A 14,250-nucleotide genomic window follows, 5' to 3' on the forward strand; every position below is an offset into this window, starting at 1 on the left:
ACATAATCAAAAGATTAAAATTAAACATATACAACAGTCGCGTCGCAAGTAGGGTAGTTAAGTGTCAGAAGTCCCATAAGATAACATGGCAGACAGGTGACATATCATCTCATTAATTCGCATTTTATTAATTTAAATTTATGAACATCAATTTATTAAAATATTGAAAATAAATCATACGGAATTGAAAACCAAAACAATATGAATTGAAAATCTATATCTGTAAATTGAAATCGGAGTCAATATTTTCATAGTCCAATAACAGAGGCTTATGTAAACACACAAATGCCATTAGCTGCTTCCAAACAAAACAGCTGTTACAATCCTACTACTACGACGTTTCCACTTCGAAGGGCCCGGACTGGGGCCTGTTTCATAATAAACTACAAGTTGTAATTTCCATTAGATTTGCATTGGGCATAATCAGCTGATTTACTAATAATATTAGTTTGTAGCATGGTGGAAGGGAAAACCATTGTAGATTATTATGAAATAGGCCCCTGGGGCCCATTTCATAATAAAGTAGGCCTACAAACTAATATTATTAGTAAATCAGCTGATCGCCCAATGCAAATCTAATGGAAATTACAAGTTACAACTTGTAACTTGTAGTTTATTATGAAATGGGCCCCTGGAGGTGAAGTCAAAGTCCTTTATTCAGCCAGATTAACAATACATTGCTTGGCCAAGTCAAGAGATTACATTTATTATGAAATTAATTAACTATTAAATACATTATATACAAATTGTTTTCTTTTATGTTTAATAAGGTTAAAGACTACCAGCAAATTCCCGGACGCTGTAGCAGACCTTATTTATCAACATGGACTTAACTAGTATCCTGAATTTTCCGATGTCCTGTTCGGCTTTCAAAGGGAGAGGGAGGTCATTAAAAAGTTTTACTGCATTGAAGTATTGACTTTATATCTCTATACGTGTAGAGATATAAAGTCAATGATTGAAGTGAAATTTTTTCTGAAAGAAAGTGGTTGAGTGTCGTGGTACTGAAAGATTGAAATTGTTGCGGAGACGATAACTATAGATACTTGGAGAGCTATATGATGATTGGTTTTTCTTGATATATGATAATGTTAATGTGTGACTTTTAGTTTTCTCACAAGTTCATGGGGGTTTTAGGATTTATATGGATTTCTAAAATGAAAACAATATTTTTTCTCTAATCTAGTAAAATCACAGCTTCATGGGAAAAATCATAGCCACCAAGCTTCAATACTTCAATATGAAAAATAAGCATTGGGTGATTGGGTGGGATTGGATTGCGGTCTGTTACTTTACTTCTGTCTGTTGTTTGTGTTTTCGTTTTGTTATTTCATTTCAGGTAAACAAAACAAATGTATGATACGATTTCGTTTATCGACAGCGTATATTTCATCCAACTGATGTAGTCTGATTCAATAATAATTTAATTTTCTTACTTAATTGATGTTTTTATAATCAAGATTAGTAAAGTAAGATTAGTTTTACATTGTGTGCGTTATTTTGAGGTTAGGTCATGCTAGCTTGAGTGAGACAGAGCTGCAAGCTGCAACTAACGTTACGGGTTACACAGTATTGGAAGTTTCTTGGCATTGGCAATTTTCAATTTCAAAGGTGAAAAACCATGTAAAGTTAACTTAGGCTTATTTGTAACAAGTAAGTTAAGTTAAACCACGGTTGAAATGGACCAAAGAGAAATATCTGTATAACGTGAAATTTACTTTTACACTAAACTTACATTAAATTGCTGCACAAACATAAAATATGGCATGCTCGGGAAACTTACCGTAAATTACGGCACGGCGTACCTATAAATTATGTCAGCAGTAAGTTACTGTAACTTAAGTTAGTAGACTTGTGTGAACCTGGCATTCTTTAAGTTAGTAGCCTAACTTAAGTAGGCTAAGTAAACTAGGATTTTTTTTCATAGCAATGAAAGCCAAGTTGAGCGGAGCAATCATGTAAAACAATAAATTAAAATTGTTTATAGATATATTACAAAATACAAATGTTCCCACACTCTGCACTGCTAGCCTTTACTACTTCCTTCACCACTTCCTACGTCGTGTAGCGGACCTGTTTCCCTTCCTTCCCATAGCATTAGTATTGCAGATACATTAATGTAACTGGCACAAACGGTTCCCACACTCCACACTGCCAGTCTTTACTACTTCCTTCACCGGGGAGCGAGCTGGTCTAGTGGTTAGAGCGCGGGACTCCAAATCACCAATGGATTTTTATCTAAGTGATAATGCTGTAACCCCTAGGTCTAGCCTGAAGTAATGTGAAAAACAATTCCAGGCTCGTGCCTAGCGTCCTAGGACAAAAAAATACTACTTACTTTACCACTTTCTACGTGGAACTGTTTCCCCCCTTCCCATAACATTTTTGTGTTGCAGATAGGTTAATGTAACGGCGACAAACGGTTCCCACACTCCGCACTGCCAGCCTTTACTACTTCCTTCACCACCTCCAATGTTGTGGACCTGTTTCCCTCCCTTCCCATAGCATTTTAGGATTGCAGATGGATTAATATTACGGCTGCACTTTACTTTAGGTCCTACACTCATTCGAATGAAAATATCGTTTGTTCGATTGTTTCATTCGATATATCGTTTGGTTAGTTAGGTTAGGTTAACCTTACCTATCTAACCAAACGATATATCGAATGAAACAATCGATTAATCGATATATCGATCGATATTTTTATTCGAATGAGTGTAGGACCTAAAGTAAAGTGCAGCCAATATTACTGCCACAGACGGTGTGATATGCAGAATTCGATATGCGATTTCTTCGTAATCGTTCTCAACCTCGTGCTCGCACTCGTCCTTGCTCTGGTTTTCGTAAACAACTTCCCTATTTAAATTTTCATTTGATAGCTGTTCTTGAATAAAACTAACTCTCCTATTCCACTTACTTATATCCTCATAAAATGATACACCTTCTTGCTTATGCTTATCATCTAATTTCATTAACCTAAGACTAGATCGTAAAAACTCTAAGTCAGCTCCCTTAGGTATAGGTAATTCTAATTTATGAAACAATTCTTTCGCTTGCTCCTTGTTTAAATTTTTTATGTCAGTTAAACTTAGACCACATCCATTCTCTTCGTAAAATAAACAATTCATTTTCTATTGTAACTGTAACTCTAAACTTCTAAAGTAGGTTAAGAGAATGCTTTGATCGAATATATTGCCTCACTGTATACCTTACTAGACACAATTAGACTGGATTGCTTAATCCCTACTGAACAAAGTACAACAGAATCTATGTAGCAATACTGCTAACTATGCCGAGCTAGCACAAACCTAGCACGTCCTAACAGCAACCCAACTCGCTTTGTATCGCAAACAAAAATTGATTTACAAACAAAAAATTTGAGAGCCAATTTAAATGAGGTACCAGAATCGAAAATTTTGTACAAGTTTACAAAATTCCGGCGCCTACATCACTTGTGATATGCAGAAAACCCCCTCGCTCTTCATAGGCTATTCTGCATACGCACATGGGAGCGTAGCTTTATAGCAAACCCGAATCTTTAAACTTATTCTACTTTATGCCATGAGCTGGGTAGCTGTTCAATAAGAGAATCAGATCGTGTTCATCAAATAGGATTTTTAATTGTCTTAAGTAATCAAGTTTAATACAGTGACAGTTACTCTCAGGTATAGCCTACTAACAAATGCCTGGTAGGAACCGCTCTGGAGGTAGCTTGAATCTTAGATTTATAATACCCAAAAACGAAGTGAAACTATTCCCTTGTAATCTAATCAAATCAAAGTATAAATCCCCAAAATAATTCCTTCAAAACAAAACACAAAACCCCAACTAACTTACAGTCCCCTTAAATCAAAACTTCCCGTACAAAACTCCCGACTACAGGGCCTAACCCCAAGATAGAGAAACCAGTACTCACCCAACTCTCCTGGGCACCTTGCCCCGGGCAACTGACCCCTTTCTCTACCTCAGGTGGCCTATTTATTGATCTGACAGCTACTGAGTGCAAAGCCCTCAGTGTTTACCAAAACACCTCCAGCACGCTTCCTAGTTGGCAAGGTCACTATCTACAATTCAACCTCTACAACCTCTAGTTTACAAATATCTACAAATATAAAACCTACATCTCCCTTACAACGGTTCCCACACTCCGGACTGTTTGTCTTTACTTACTTACTTCCTTCACCAATTCCTACGTCTTGGACCTGTTTCCCTCCCTTCCCATAACATTTTAGGCCTAGGCCTATATTGCAGATACATTATTTAACTGCCACAAATGTTTCCCACACTCCGCATCACCAGCCTTTACTACTTCCTTCACCACTTCCTACGTTGTGGACCTGTTTAAGTTTGCCATTTATGAGTTGGATCCATGAATATGTAATTCACCGACGAATTGTTTAAGATAAAATATTATTTGTTATAACCTTATTTAGCAACGTAAATCAAATCTGTTAATGTACCTGAAAGTATGTTTTATCTATGACTGTACATATTCGATCAGTGGTCGTTTCCAAATTGCGACTTAAATGTAGGCCTTAAATCAAAGACTTTCTCTGTGGTATTTGATCAGTAGTTGTCATCATCTGAATTTTTTTCTTTTGTACTGTGTTTAGTTCGTGGTTTGATTTTAACATATGGTATGATTCTTTGTTTTGTTTACATTTACGTCGTTATTTTGTAACCATCATGGCAACCCATAAGACCAATGTTAAAATTTTAAAACTTTGAGTTTGGTACTTTAAAATTATATAGGCATTATCAAAAATTGAAATTGGTTATGTCCAAACCATCCAAACATTTGACTAAACAACCTTGGTAAGTTTGGCTAAAATATGTTCAGCCCGTTATTGAGATTAAGTGTTATAACAATTGCATTGAAGTTGATCCCAAAGAGCTTCGCTTCGCTCCGCTAAAAAAGTTAGTAGATTTCTCAGTCTATAATATAACATTTGGGCTACAATAACTGTAATTTAAATAGTGATATTCTTTAATGGTAGCTGAGTGAGCTTGATAAAGTGTTTTTCTGTTTTAGAATGGCTTCTGTAGAAATCGCAGATTCTACCAATAATGAGGATGAGGTAAGCTTAAATCAAAGACTCAAATATAGGCTATCTGTATTGTCTAAAAACTAATTATAATAAACCTATAAGCTTATATGCCATAACTTATTACTAAAAACAATAACAAAGATACAAAAGATACAGGCTACAATATTTTACTAGCACAGTATTTTATAAAAATGCTAGCTTAGGCCTAAGTTAGTTGAGAAATGACAATGACATGAAAATTACCAAAAGGGACAAAAAAATATAAAATACGGATGTAAAAATCAGTAAATATATTTAACCCTCCATTATATATATAGCTATGTTATATAACATAGCTTCTCTGAAACCTTTCCAACCTTTGTTATTATTATTAAGTTTACATGTATTTTTATTAATTATTTTATCCATGCAATAGCAAGTAAGGTGTCTGTTTCACTGGAAGTTTATGTTTATATTTTATTCTGCAATATTTTTGGAAATAAAGTATATTTTGATTTGATTTGACACTCGCTGCTAATAGTTACAACAGTACACACGCGCGGACTGACAGTCCGCATATACTTCTTACTGGAAACACTCTTTTATATTGGTAGGCCTACCTAATAAACTTCATATAGCATCAAAATTTCAAATACCCCTAATCCAAATATAGGTTAATGGATATAGATGAATTTCAAAACAATAAAAAATATTTCAAATTGAATATGTCGTGTTGAAAACAAATCATTCAATCACTGGCCTGTTCTTCATCCTCTTGAAACATGACGCGCCTAACTTTACACCCTCGTAGCTCAGGGCCAACTGACGATAAGACGGTTACAACACCTCCATTGGTCTTGTAAAGGTAGTGGGAGAAGGTATATGGGGCGTCATGTCATTCACTTGCAAATTCACTTTTTTCGGCACGCTTTTTAAAATTTGCGGATTCTTAGTCCGCGGCGCGTGTACTGGAGGGTTTTAAGTGATTCTGAGAGAGCCAATATGTTATTAAGTTAAACCAACATCTTTGAGTTGCAATATAGTCTAGGTCTGCCTCTAAAATTAACTGTCTTCCAACTATAGTTAGGCCTAATGAGTTAATATGAAAAATATTCTATTTGAATGATATTTAAGTACTTATAGTATGACTCAAACTAAAATAGGCTACTTAAAGTAGCTGAAACACTTATATTTTTCCTGTACAGCATAGGTCATAGTAGTTAGAATTCCTGAAATTGGTAGCCTACCTATTGCAAATAAACACACTATTCAAGAAACCAGATATTTCTAAAAGCTTAATTAAATTTATAGAAATATTTTTTATTTGCCAGTATTTACGTTTTGTAGCACTCCGTTTGAGCATTTAGCAAAATGTTTAAAATGGTGCATTTCACAATAGGTTATACAATTATGTAATTTATCCTGTAGGCTAATAGATTTGTGTTGGGCACATAGCCTGTTTGGAAGAAGAGAAGAGAAGTATTAGAGTGTGGCTGTCTGTATAAATTTTCTACTTTTATTCCATTTTTTTATAATAATAATTTAAGTAACAGCTAGAGTAAGGCTCAGAAAGTCTGATGTAACCTAATGTCCATTCTTTTCAGGCTCAAGAAAATGTTGTCGAATTAGAAGAAGATTGGTAAGTTCTACATTAGTGAAGATTCGTTGTGATTATCGTTGGCTAAATGTCCAGTAATTTACACTTGAATTTATACAGTGGGAACAGTACAACGGCGCTGAAGGGCCACCAACTGATAAAAAAAATAAATATTTTTCTTCATCTCTGAGAAAAAACTTAGAATTCTAAGATTAAAGTCAGAGCACGGGAAGTAGGCTTCCTCTCTGAGAAAAAAGTCAGAATTCCGAGTTTAAAATCAGAATTATAACTAGAACTAGTGGGCGTTCCCCTCTGAGATTTAAGTCAGATTTTAACTCTTTGCTCTCTCGCTACCCGTCCCTTTAGCGCTAGGCTGGTCTCTAGAGTTTGAGTTGAGTATTGACTGAGTGAGTGAGTAGAGTAAGTTAGTCTCTTCAAACTCAGTGCATACAACCATGGACACTATATGCCATATGGCTTTGACTTATCATATGCATCTAAATGCCAAAGAGAGTTTGGACCTTTGTTCTTGCACCATATTTGTCGACGTAAATGTTTGCGGGTCCTGAAGTCGCAAGTCATACAGGGTCAAGTTCTTTAAGAATCGAACTAACTGTTTTTTGTTTTACTAAAAAGCCATTTTGGATACATATCAAATGCATCCTGTATCCATGTAACTGGCCTGAGTTGTTAAGCTCATTCCTAATGAAATGTTTCACCTCTTCAATTGAAGAATAATTAATCCTCCTACACAAACCTAACCTTTTTAAAATACGTTTTAACTGTATAATACTCAACACAGTGTTATATTTACAAGCAAGTAAAGATACAATTTCTGCCTGAGCCAAGCCTAATCTGAAATAATCACTAATAATGGCTTCTCTTTCATTAGGGTCCATTTCGGTGCTCAATTCGCGTCGTTGAGTATGAATGCAGTAGAAGAACGTTCAATTCAAGGAACGCCCACAAGTTAAATTCTGACTTTAATCTCAGAATTCTAACTTTTTCACAGAGAGGAACGCCCACTTGTTAAATTCTGACTTTAAACTGAGAATTCTGACTTTTTCACAGAGAGGAAGCCTACTTCCCGTGCTCTGTCTTTAATCTCAGAATTTTCTCAGAGACGGAAGACAAATATTTTTTTTATAGTTGGTGGCCCTTCAGCGCCGTCATAGAACAGGGAGGTTAGGTTTGTAACTGGAAATTTTTCATGGGAAAGTCTCTAAGAGATGTATACAAAATCAATGATTTTTCAATTTTTTTAGGTTACCTTGAAGTGCATAACTACTCCTTTAGATATACCGGTAGGTAATGAGTGAGATACAGGTAGTTCTCCGTACACATGATCTCAGTTTGCGTAAATGTTTGTCGTTTGTACTCACCATTCATATTTATGGGTTTTTATTGTTACATGTGATTACAGATTTTCTGTCCCTACTGAGTACAATAATCAAATAAAAGTTTAACACTGTTTTTCTTTACTGTATGAATATAAAATAGGCCTAGTCTAAGTAAAAAGTCGGAATTTGTTAAAAAAAAAGCTAGCCTACCAAATTTTTTTACACTGACGGCAGCAGTTTCCACGGTCCTCAGTTTATGCAGCTTTGTTTTGCCAGTACTTTGCTAAAATAAATCCATTGTATACAGTGTGTAAATTAAGTATTGAAACAAATCTGTATTTTTAAACAGAAAAATATAGAAATATTCTGTTTATGGCATTGGTTTTTAATAATGTGTCCACAATTTTTTACATCAAAAATATTTTTTAACCCCCTTAACAGGTTAGGGGTGACTTATTTCTTCCAAATAACAAGCCCTATTGAGTTACCCCACATTTTGAAGGGTTTGTCAAGACATAAGCAATGGTGCAAACAGAATATTTCTATCTATTTCGGTTTAAAAAATACAGATTTGTTTCAATACTTAATTTACACACTGTATAATGAGGACATTCTGTATTGTTTTTAAGGCTAAATATAAGATCCTCCCCAAATATGACAGCAACATCCAATACTGGAATGATTTAATCAGATTTAAATTATTCCAGGGGGGAGGAGTACAATGATGTTGTCATGTTCCTCTGCGGCTTACATCTAAATGAATACATTGAGATGTTCGTCAACCAGGGCATCACGTTGGACATTTTCCTGCACCTTAGTGAGGAGGATCTTTGTCACATTGGGATGACAGACTCAAAACACAGAGCGACTCTGCTTGAGGGAGTTGCCAAGTTGAAGCAAAATAAAACTAAAGCAGCTGAAGAAGTGCAGCTCGGAAATTTGAGGTTAGTTTTACGGTTCCAGCTAGAAAGATGTTTCTTAGTTGAATTTGAGCATGTCTGAAATATCAGCATCTTTTGTCAAATGAACATGTGGTGTTAGAATATCGCTATATGATGTATGTGTAGGGTTGCCATATTTTGGTTGAGTAAAACCAGAACACACACCTCCTTTGGAGGGTTCTACGGGGAATTGATTATACATTCAAGCTTACACATGGAATCTAATTTTTACATTGCCACTAATGCCACTTAAAAATAATTTGTTTAGGCCTAGGGAACACTTGCAATATCAGGTGATGTATGTTACCAACTGGGAAAACCGGGAATTGTACTTAATTTTGGGCTGGACATGAAATGTACGGGATTCGTCCTTAAATATCAGACTAGTCCTATCCTTTTAAATAAGTTTGTGTGGTCGATATATCCACAGTTTTGCCAAGAACACGGATGACGTTGATGACGTTTCCATAGTGTTAGTAGACGATGGTGATAACTACACGCCCACCTGAGATGTCCACCATTTTGCCGCGATCGTGGAAGACCATGATGACGTTTCCATGACTGCGGGAGATGATGATGATGACCACACAACCACAGGAAATATTCAGGATTTTTACACAATTGCGGATGGCGACGATTACTTTTCCGTGACCATGGGAGATTATGATGACTATACGACCACAGAAGATATACATGATTTTGCCGCTATTGCGGACGACGTTGATAATGTTTCTGTGACTAATCACTGACTTAGGCTTTGGTCGCTATCACAGGAGACAATGATTGTGTTTATGTTATACTATAAAGCTTTACCTTAAGTAAACTTAAATGTTTGTTTAATTTCATAAATGTCTATATTGAAACAAACTTAACTCTTGTCTATTACTACTTACTTTTTCCTCTCGTACAACTACAGTAAAGCACAAGATTGATATTGTTAATGTAATCAGGAAAATATATTTTGTAAAAAAAAAATTAGTAGTGAGTCGGTGGCTTAGTCGGTAGCGTCGCGGACTTCGGGCCCAAGGCAGCGATGTCGTGGGTTCGGATCCTGGTCACTGCCACTAAAATTTATCAGTACAGTTCACCTTTGTACTATACCGGCTCACTCCTTGCTTTGCTGTTAACGTTCCACGAACAGGTGGTTAGTCTATGTGGACGGGCAAATGCAAGGTTAAAAGAGGCCGCCAACCTCTTTAAAAAAAAACAAAACAAAGATAACGTCCTTACAAGACAAAGTGTCCTTAAATGTACCGGATTTGTCCATGAATCTTTTATCCAGAATGTAGTAGACGCCCTGTCAGATGAACCAGTGTACGTGCTTGGATTGTAGAGCTAGTTTTCTGTTTGTTTGAGAATTGACAAAAGCTACATGGAGATAGATATACTGGTACCATTAGCTAGGTACGTATGATTCCTGTCAATTAGTCTACAAAGTATTAGTAATATCACTATGATTACCTAACCTAAAATAACTGCTGGATTTATTTATATATACCCCCACTCTTTATAACCAACATGGAACAAACTTTCATCAACCTCTCACATTTGACTGTCAACAGGTCGGAGGAGGTAAACGCAATATTGGCCAGCACTGTGAAGCACCTGACAGTGATGCATGCAGCGTTGGCACACCTGCGCCTGAACCTGCGATCACCTGACGTTCACAACACCCTGGTCACTCTCACTCTCACTTCCGCAGAGTTACTGGAGACTTTGACTGCGGAGGCTGACATCCAGGCACAGCTGTTACTCAACCAGATCAATGCTGTACTGCTTAAGGTAAGCTACCCACTACAACAATTTCTCTACACTGTGTTCTGTCTTCTGTTGATTTGAGTGTAATGTCAAGACTATCAATAACACATTTCTAAACTTGGCACCTTATAGCTTTTTGCCTTTGCCACAAAGTAGTTCCTAGATGCTCTTATTATCATATAGAAAACTCTTTTTCTTGGGTCCATTGTAAGTATCCATTCCATTTTCACATTCCAATCCTAGAATATTAATGTGATATGGTTGTTAAAAAATTACTACTTATTTTCCTTTTTTATATAGCTATTTAGACTTGTGAATTTGTCAAAGGAGTACTGTACCTTAAAGCTATCGGTATGGCATACATAGTGTTTTGATGTTCCTCTACATTTCATTTTTCCTGAAAATAAGCTTATTTTTTCAGTTTGATATACTCAACATTTCTTGTTAATGTTTTATAATTTTTCAGAAGCTGTCGTTGTTTTTAGTGTTTTCTACAAAATGTTTCCCGAGCCAACCATAGCTGCATAAAGTTGTCCATGTTTATCTTCATCATTGATACTGTGTAGCTTGCATGGTACCTGGATTGTCGCCAGTATGTTCACAAAATGCAGTATTTTTTTTAAATTGCAATAAAAAAGGCTCAAATTGTTACCCAATTTCTTGCATAATCTGTCAGTCACAATTAATTTAATTTGCTTCAAATGACTTCTTTTGGTTAGTTGACTTTGAAATTTAAAATCACTTGACTTTTGTGGAAACAGAGATTAAAAATCCTTGAATTACCAGTTTGGTTTTCCTTCGCCTTAGAGGGGACTTTTTAACAAGTAAGACCTTATATGAATCTAGTGAATTAGGTCTTTCCAATGAGCCACAAACTAACGAAATTGGACGAGAAACCACGGAGGAGTTCTGCCGACAAAAATTGTGCTTGCCTATTTTATATATAGATAGATGGATAACTTATTTTGCATCATTTTTATTTTCAGAAACCTGGAGCTGTACAACCCGCTTCAAAACTTAAATGGAAAACATCACTTATGACTATGTCAAGTCTAGTAGTTGTTTTGGGGCTTACCGGTATATTCGTTGCTAAGAAGTTGTTTTGAGTCTTTTTTTTATGTTTTACAACTGTGATATTTTGTATTAAGTAATTTTTACCTTAAAATAAAGCATATAAAAATGTCAGTTCTCATTTCTTTTACCCAATGCCAACTCTCGTACATATTGAAGAATCTTCCTTGATCTTCAGTAATGTTACAGTATTGTTTTGTGGATGGCCGATTTTGAATCTTGTGAAACGCTCCTGTTTTGTTAAGATAGTGACAAAATGTTGTGTATCTTAACTTGAATGTGAGCGTAGGTTAGTAGAATGGAGAGAGAGGCCTTGAGTAATAGAGTTACTGACAAGGACCACCTGTTTCTTTAATTCATGATCATTAAAAAACCTGTTCAAGAGCAGCTTGGTAAATTTCCCAGTCTAGCTACTAATAAAAGATTAAAGCCCATTAACTGTATTAGCTACTAAAGCCTATAAACATACGTAACCTATATAGCCTATATAACATTGTCATAACTTTGCGATTAAGTGCAAGTGAAGTCTGCATCTAGAAAACAGTCATTGGAGATTGGGAAACAGTCACTAGGAAATAGAAACAGTCACAAGTATTAAAATAAAAAATAAATAAATACATTTTATTCCTAGACTGTAAGGATTTTTGTTTTGATAGAAGGCTATTGGAAGAGCCTATCCTGGTAATAAATACAAAAACTTTACACAATATGCAAAAATTATGGTATTTTACTGTTATTGACAGCTTTTTAAATCTAAAACAATTTGATTGGACACTAAAACTTAAAATTTTTGGATTGATCAAATTTGTATAACAGAATATGTATAATTCAATAAATAAAGCACAAAGTAGATGACAATTATCTAAAAAAAAACATTAAGAACCATAACTGGCCTTCAACAATCGGATTTGGTTAAACACCTGTTCAAACACTTCAACTGTCACTTTTTGTAGATTGTAAGTTCTATGGGCGATTAAATGTGTCAAAATACAAGCCAATGATAATTTTGATTCAAATAATAAATTATAGTACACAACTTAAAATTAGAAGAAAGCAATATTTAGTTTTGCCTTTGAACATGGAGTATTTTAATTTGATTAATTCTGGTAATATCAGAGGCTTCAAAAAATTTTAATTTTTGCTCAAAATGATTGAATTTTTCTTTTAATTAAAAAATATCTTTTAGTCAATGCCAAAACAGAAATCAAGTTTATTGATTTAGCCTTAAGAGCGATATAAGCGAGCTTATGTTTTCATAATTTCAATAATTGTTGAAAATGACGTGGTTTAACACGAAATGAATTTGGGCCTTTTAGTGTTAAACCCAAATAACATGCATTTGATATAGGAAAGTTAGGTTTTTTGTTATTTTCACTAAAACTAAAAGTGATACGAAATAAGTGTAAATTACAAAGATGTTAGGAATTAAAAATCCTATAAAATGATGTGCCATTGACATATGCTACTATTTCAAAGTTTTGAACAATGAGCATTTGCAAATTTTCAAAAATACATTTTTTTGGACTTTTTATTATTTCAAAAAACTTTTACTTTGTAGAATATCAAAGTAAAGCTAAATTCATAACGAGTAAGAAAATTCAACTGGAGAAGGGCTAAATGCATTAGTATAGGAAACACAGAGTATTAAAAAACTATAGATTTTTTGCCGCCATTTTGAAACGAAAAAAGATAATTAATTTCTGTTTTCGCCAAAATAGTTGTCCATTAAATTCCTTTAAAATGGTGTATAACATGACATATGTTTACATTTTAAAATTCCGAGATTCGAACTAGTGACCCTTTGGCACACCCTGTATTGGCAAAAAGTTAAAAATATTTTTACGTTATTCCTTAGGGTCGATTTAGCGGGAAATAATTTATTTCATCCTTGTACGTTAAGCTGTTTTTCCGTAATCAATTTGAGACACCTCTCTTGGGACACTCTGTATATGAATTTGAGCCTGGAATCGAACTGGAACGAGGCGAGGCTCCCGTCACAACACAAATCAAATTCCAATATTGTACAGAGATCGACTAATGATTCATTCATTGTAGCGTCAGATCACCAAGTTTGTCACACTATCGTGTATCTGATTACCGAGAGTCACATGTAATTGCCATGAGCAAATCCCAAAGTATGGGTAGTTGCATAAACATTAGAGATTACAACTAATCTTAGCATTTATCGTAACAATTAACTCCTGTCAATCCCAAATCTTAATTACATATTTAATAGAATTTATAATAATTAATGCTAAGTATCGATTGATCATATAATAATCAGGTTTAGCCAATCGCAAGTTTTGAATGATTGCCTATTTTTAAGTGTTGGTGTTTCTTTTTATTCATACTGTAAATTTTTATGGTATAGAAAAAACCTAAAGGTACATAAGCGAAAAAAAAGAGTACAAAAGGCCTACATAAGCGATTCTTAAATCTGTAAAAAAGTCAGGGTTTGTTTGACCTATCATCCAATACTATTAGGTTATTATTAGGTACAGTAGACCCCCTCTTAA

The 14,250-nt window shown here is 34.8% G+C and overlaps 1 protein-coding gene across 3 annotated transcripts; it reads left to right on the forward strand.

Moving 5' to 3' along the window:
- The first annotated feature begins 1,279 nt into the window (after positions 1–1,279).
- On the forward strand, positions 1,280–11,848 carry LOC128992576 (uncharacterized). Of its 3 annotated transcripts, none has more exons than XM_054416221.1 (6): positions 1,280–1,339; positions 5,033–5,078; positions 6,632–6,666; positions 8,672–8,908; positions 10,468–10,687; positions 11,650–11,848. In XM_054416221.1, exons 2-6 carry the CDS (start codon positions 5,034–5,036, stop codon positions 11,767–11,769), a joined length of 657 nt encoding a protein of 218 aa, XP_054272196.1. In that variant the 5' UTR covers positions 1,280–1,339; position 5,033; the 3' UTR covers positions 11,770–11,848. The 3 variants fall into 3 exon arrangements, with proteins under 3 accessions (XP_054272196.1, XP_054272195.1, XP_054272197.1); XM_054416220.1 differs by lacking the exon at positions 1,280–1,339 and adding an exon at positions 1,349–1,611; XM_054416222.1 differs by lacking the exon at positions 1,280–1,339 and adding an exon at positions 4,726–4,815.
- The last annotated feature ends 2,402 nt before the right edge of the window (positions 11,849–14,250 follow it).

The sequence above is a fragment of the Macrosteles quadrilineatus genome, unplaced genomic scaffold (genome assembly GCF_028750875.1).
Source record: "Macrosteles quadrilineatus isolate MER2022 unplaced genomic scaffold, UCM_ALF_1.0 Scaffold_4__1_contigs__length_99947679, whole genome shotgun sequence".
NCBI lineage: Eukaryota > Metazoa > Arthropoda > Insecta > Hemiptera > Cicadellidae > Macrosteles > Macrosteles quadrilineatus.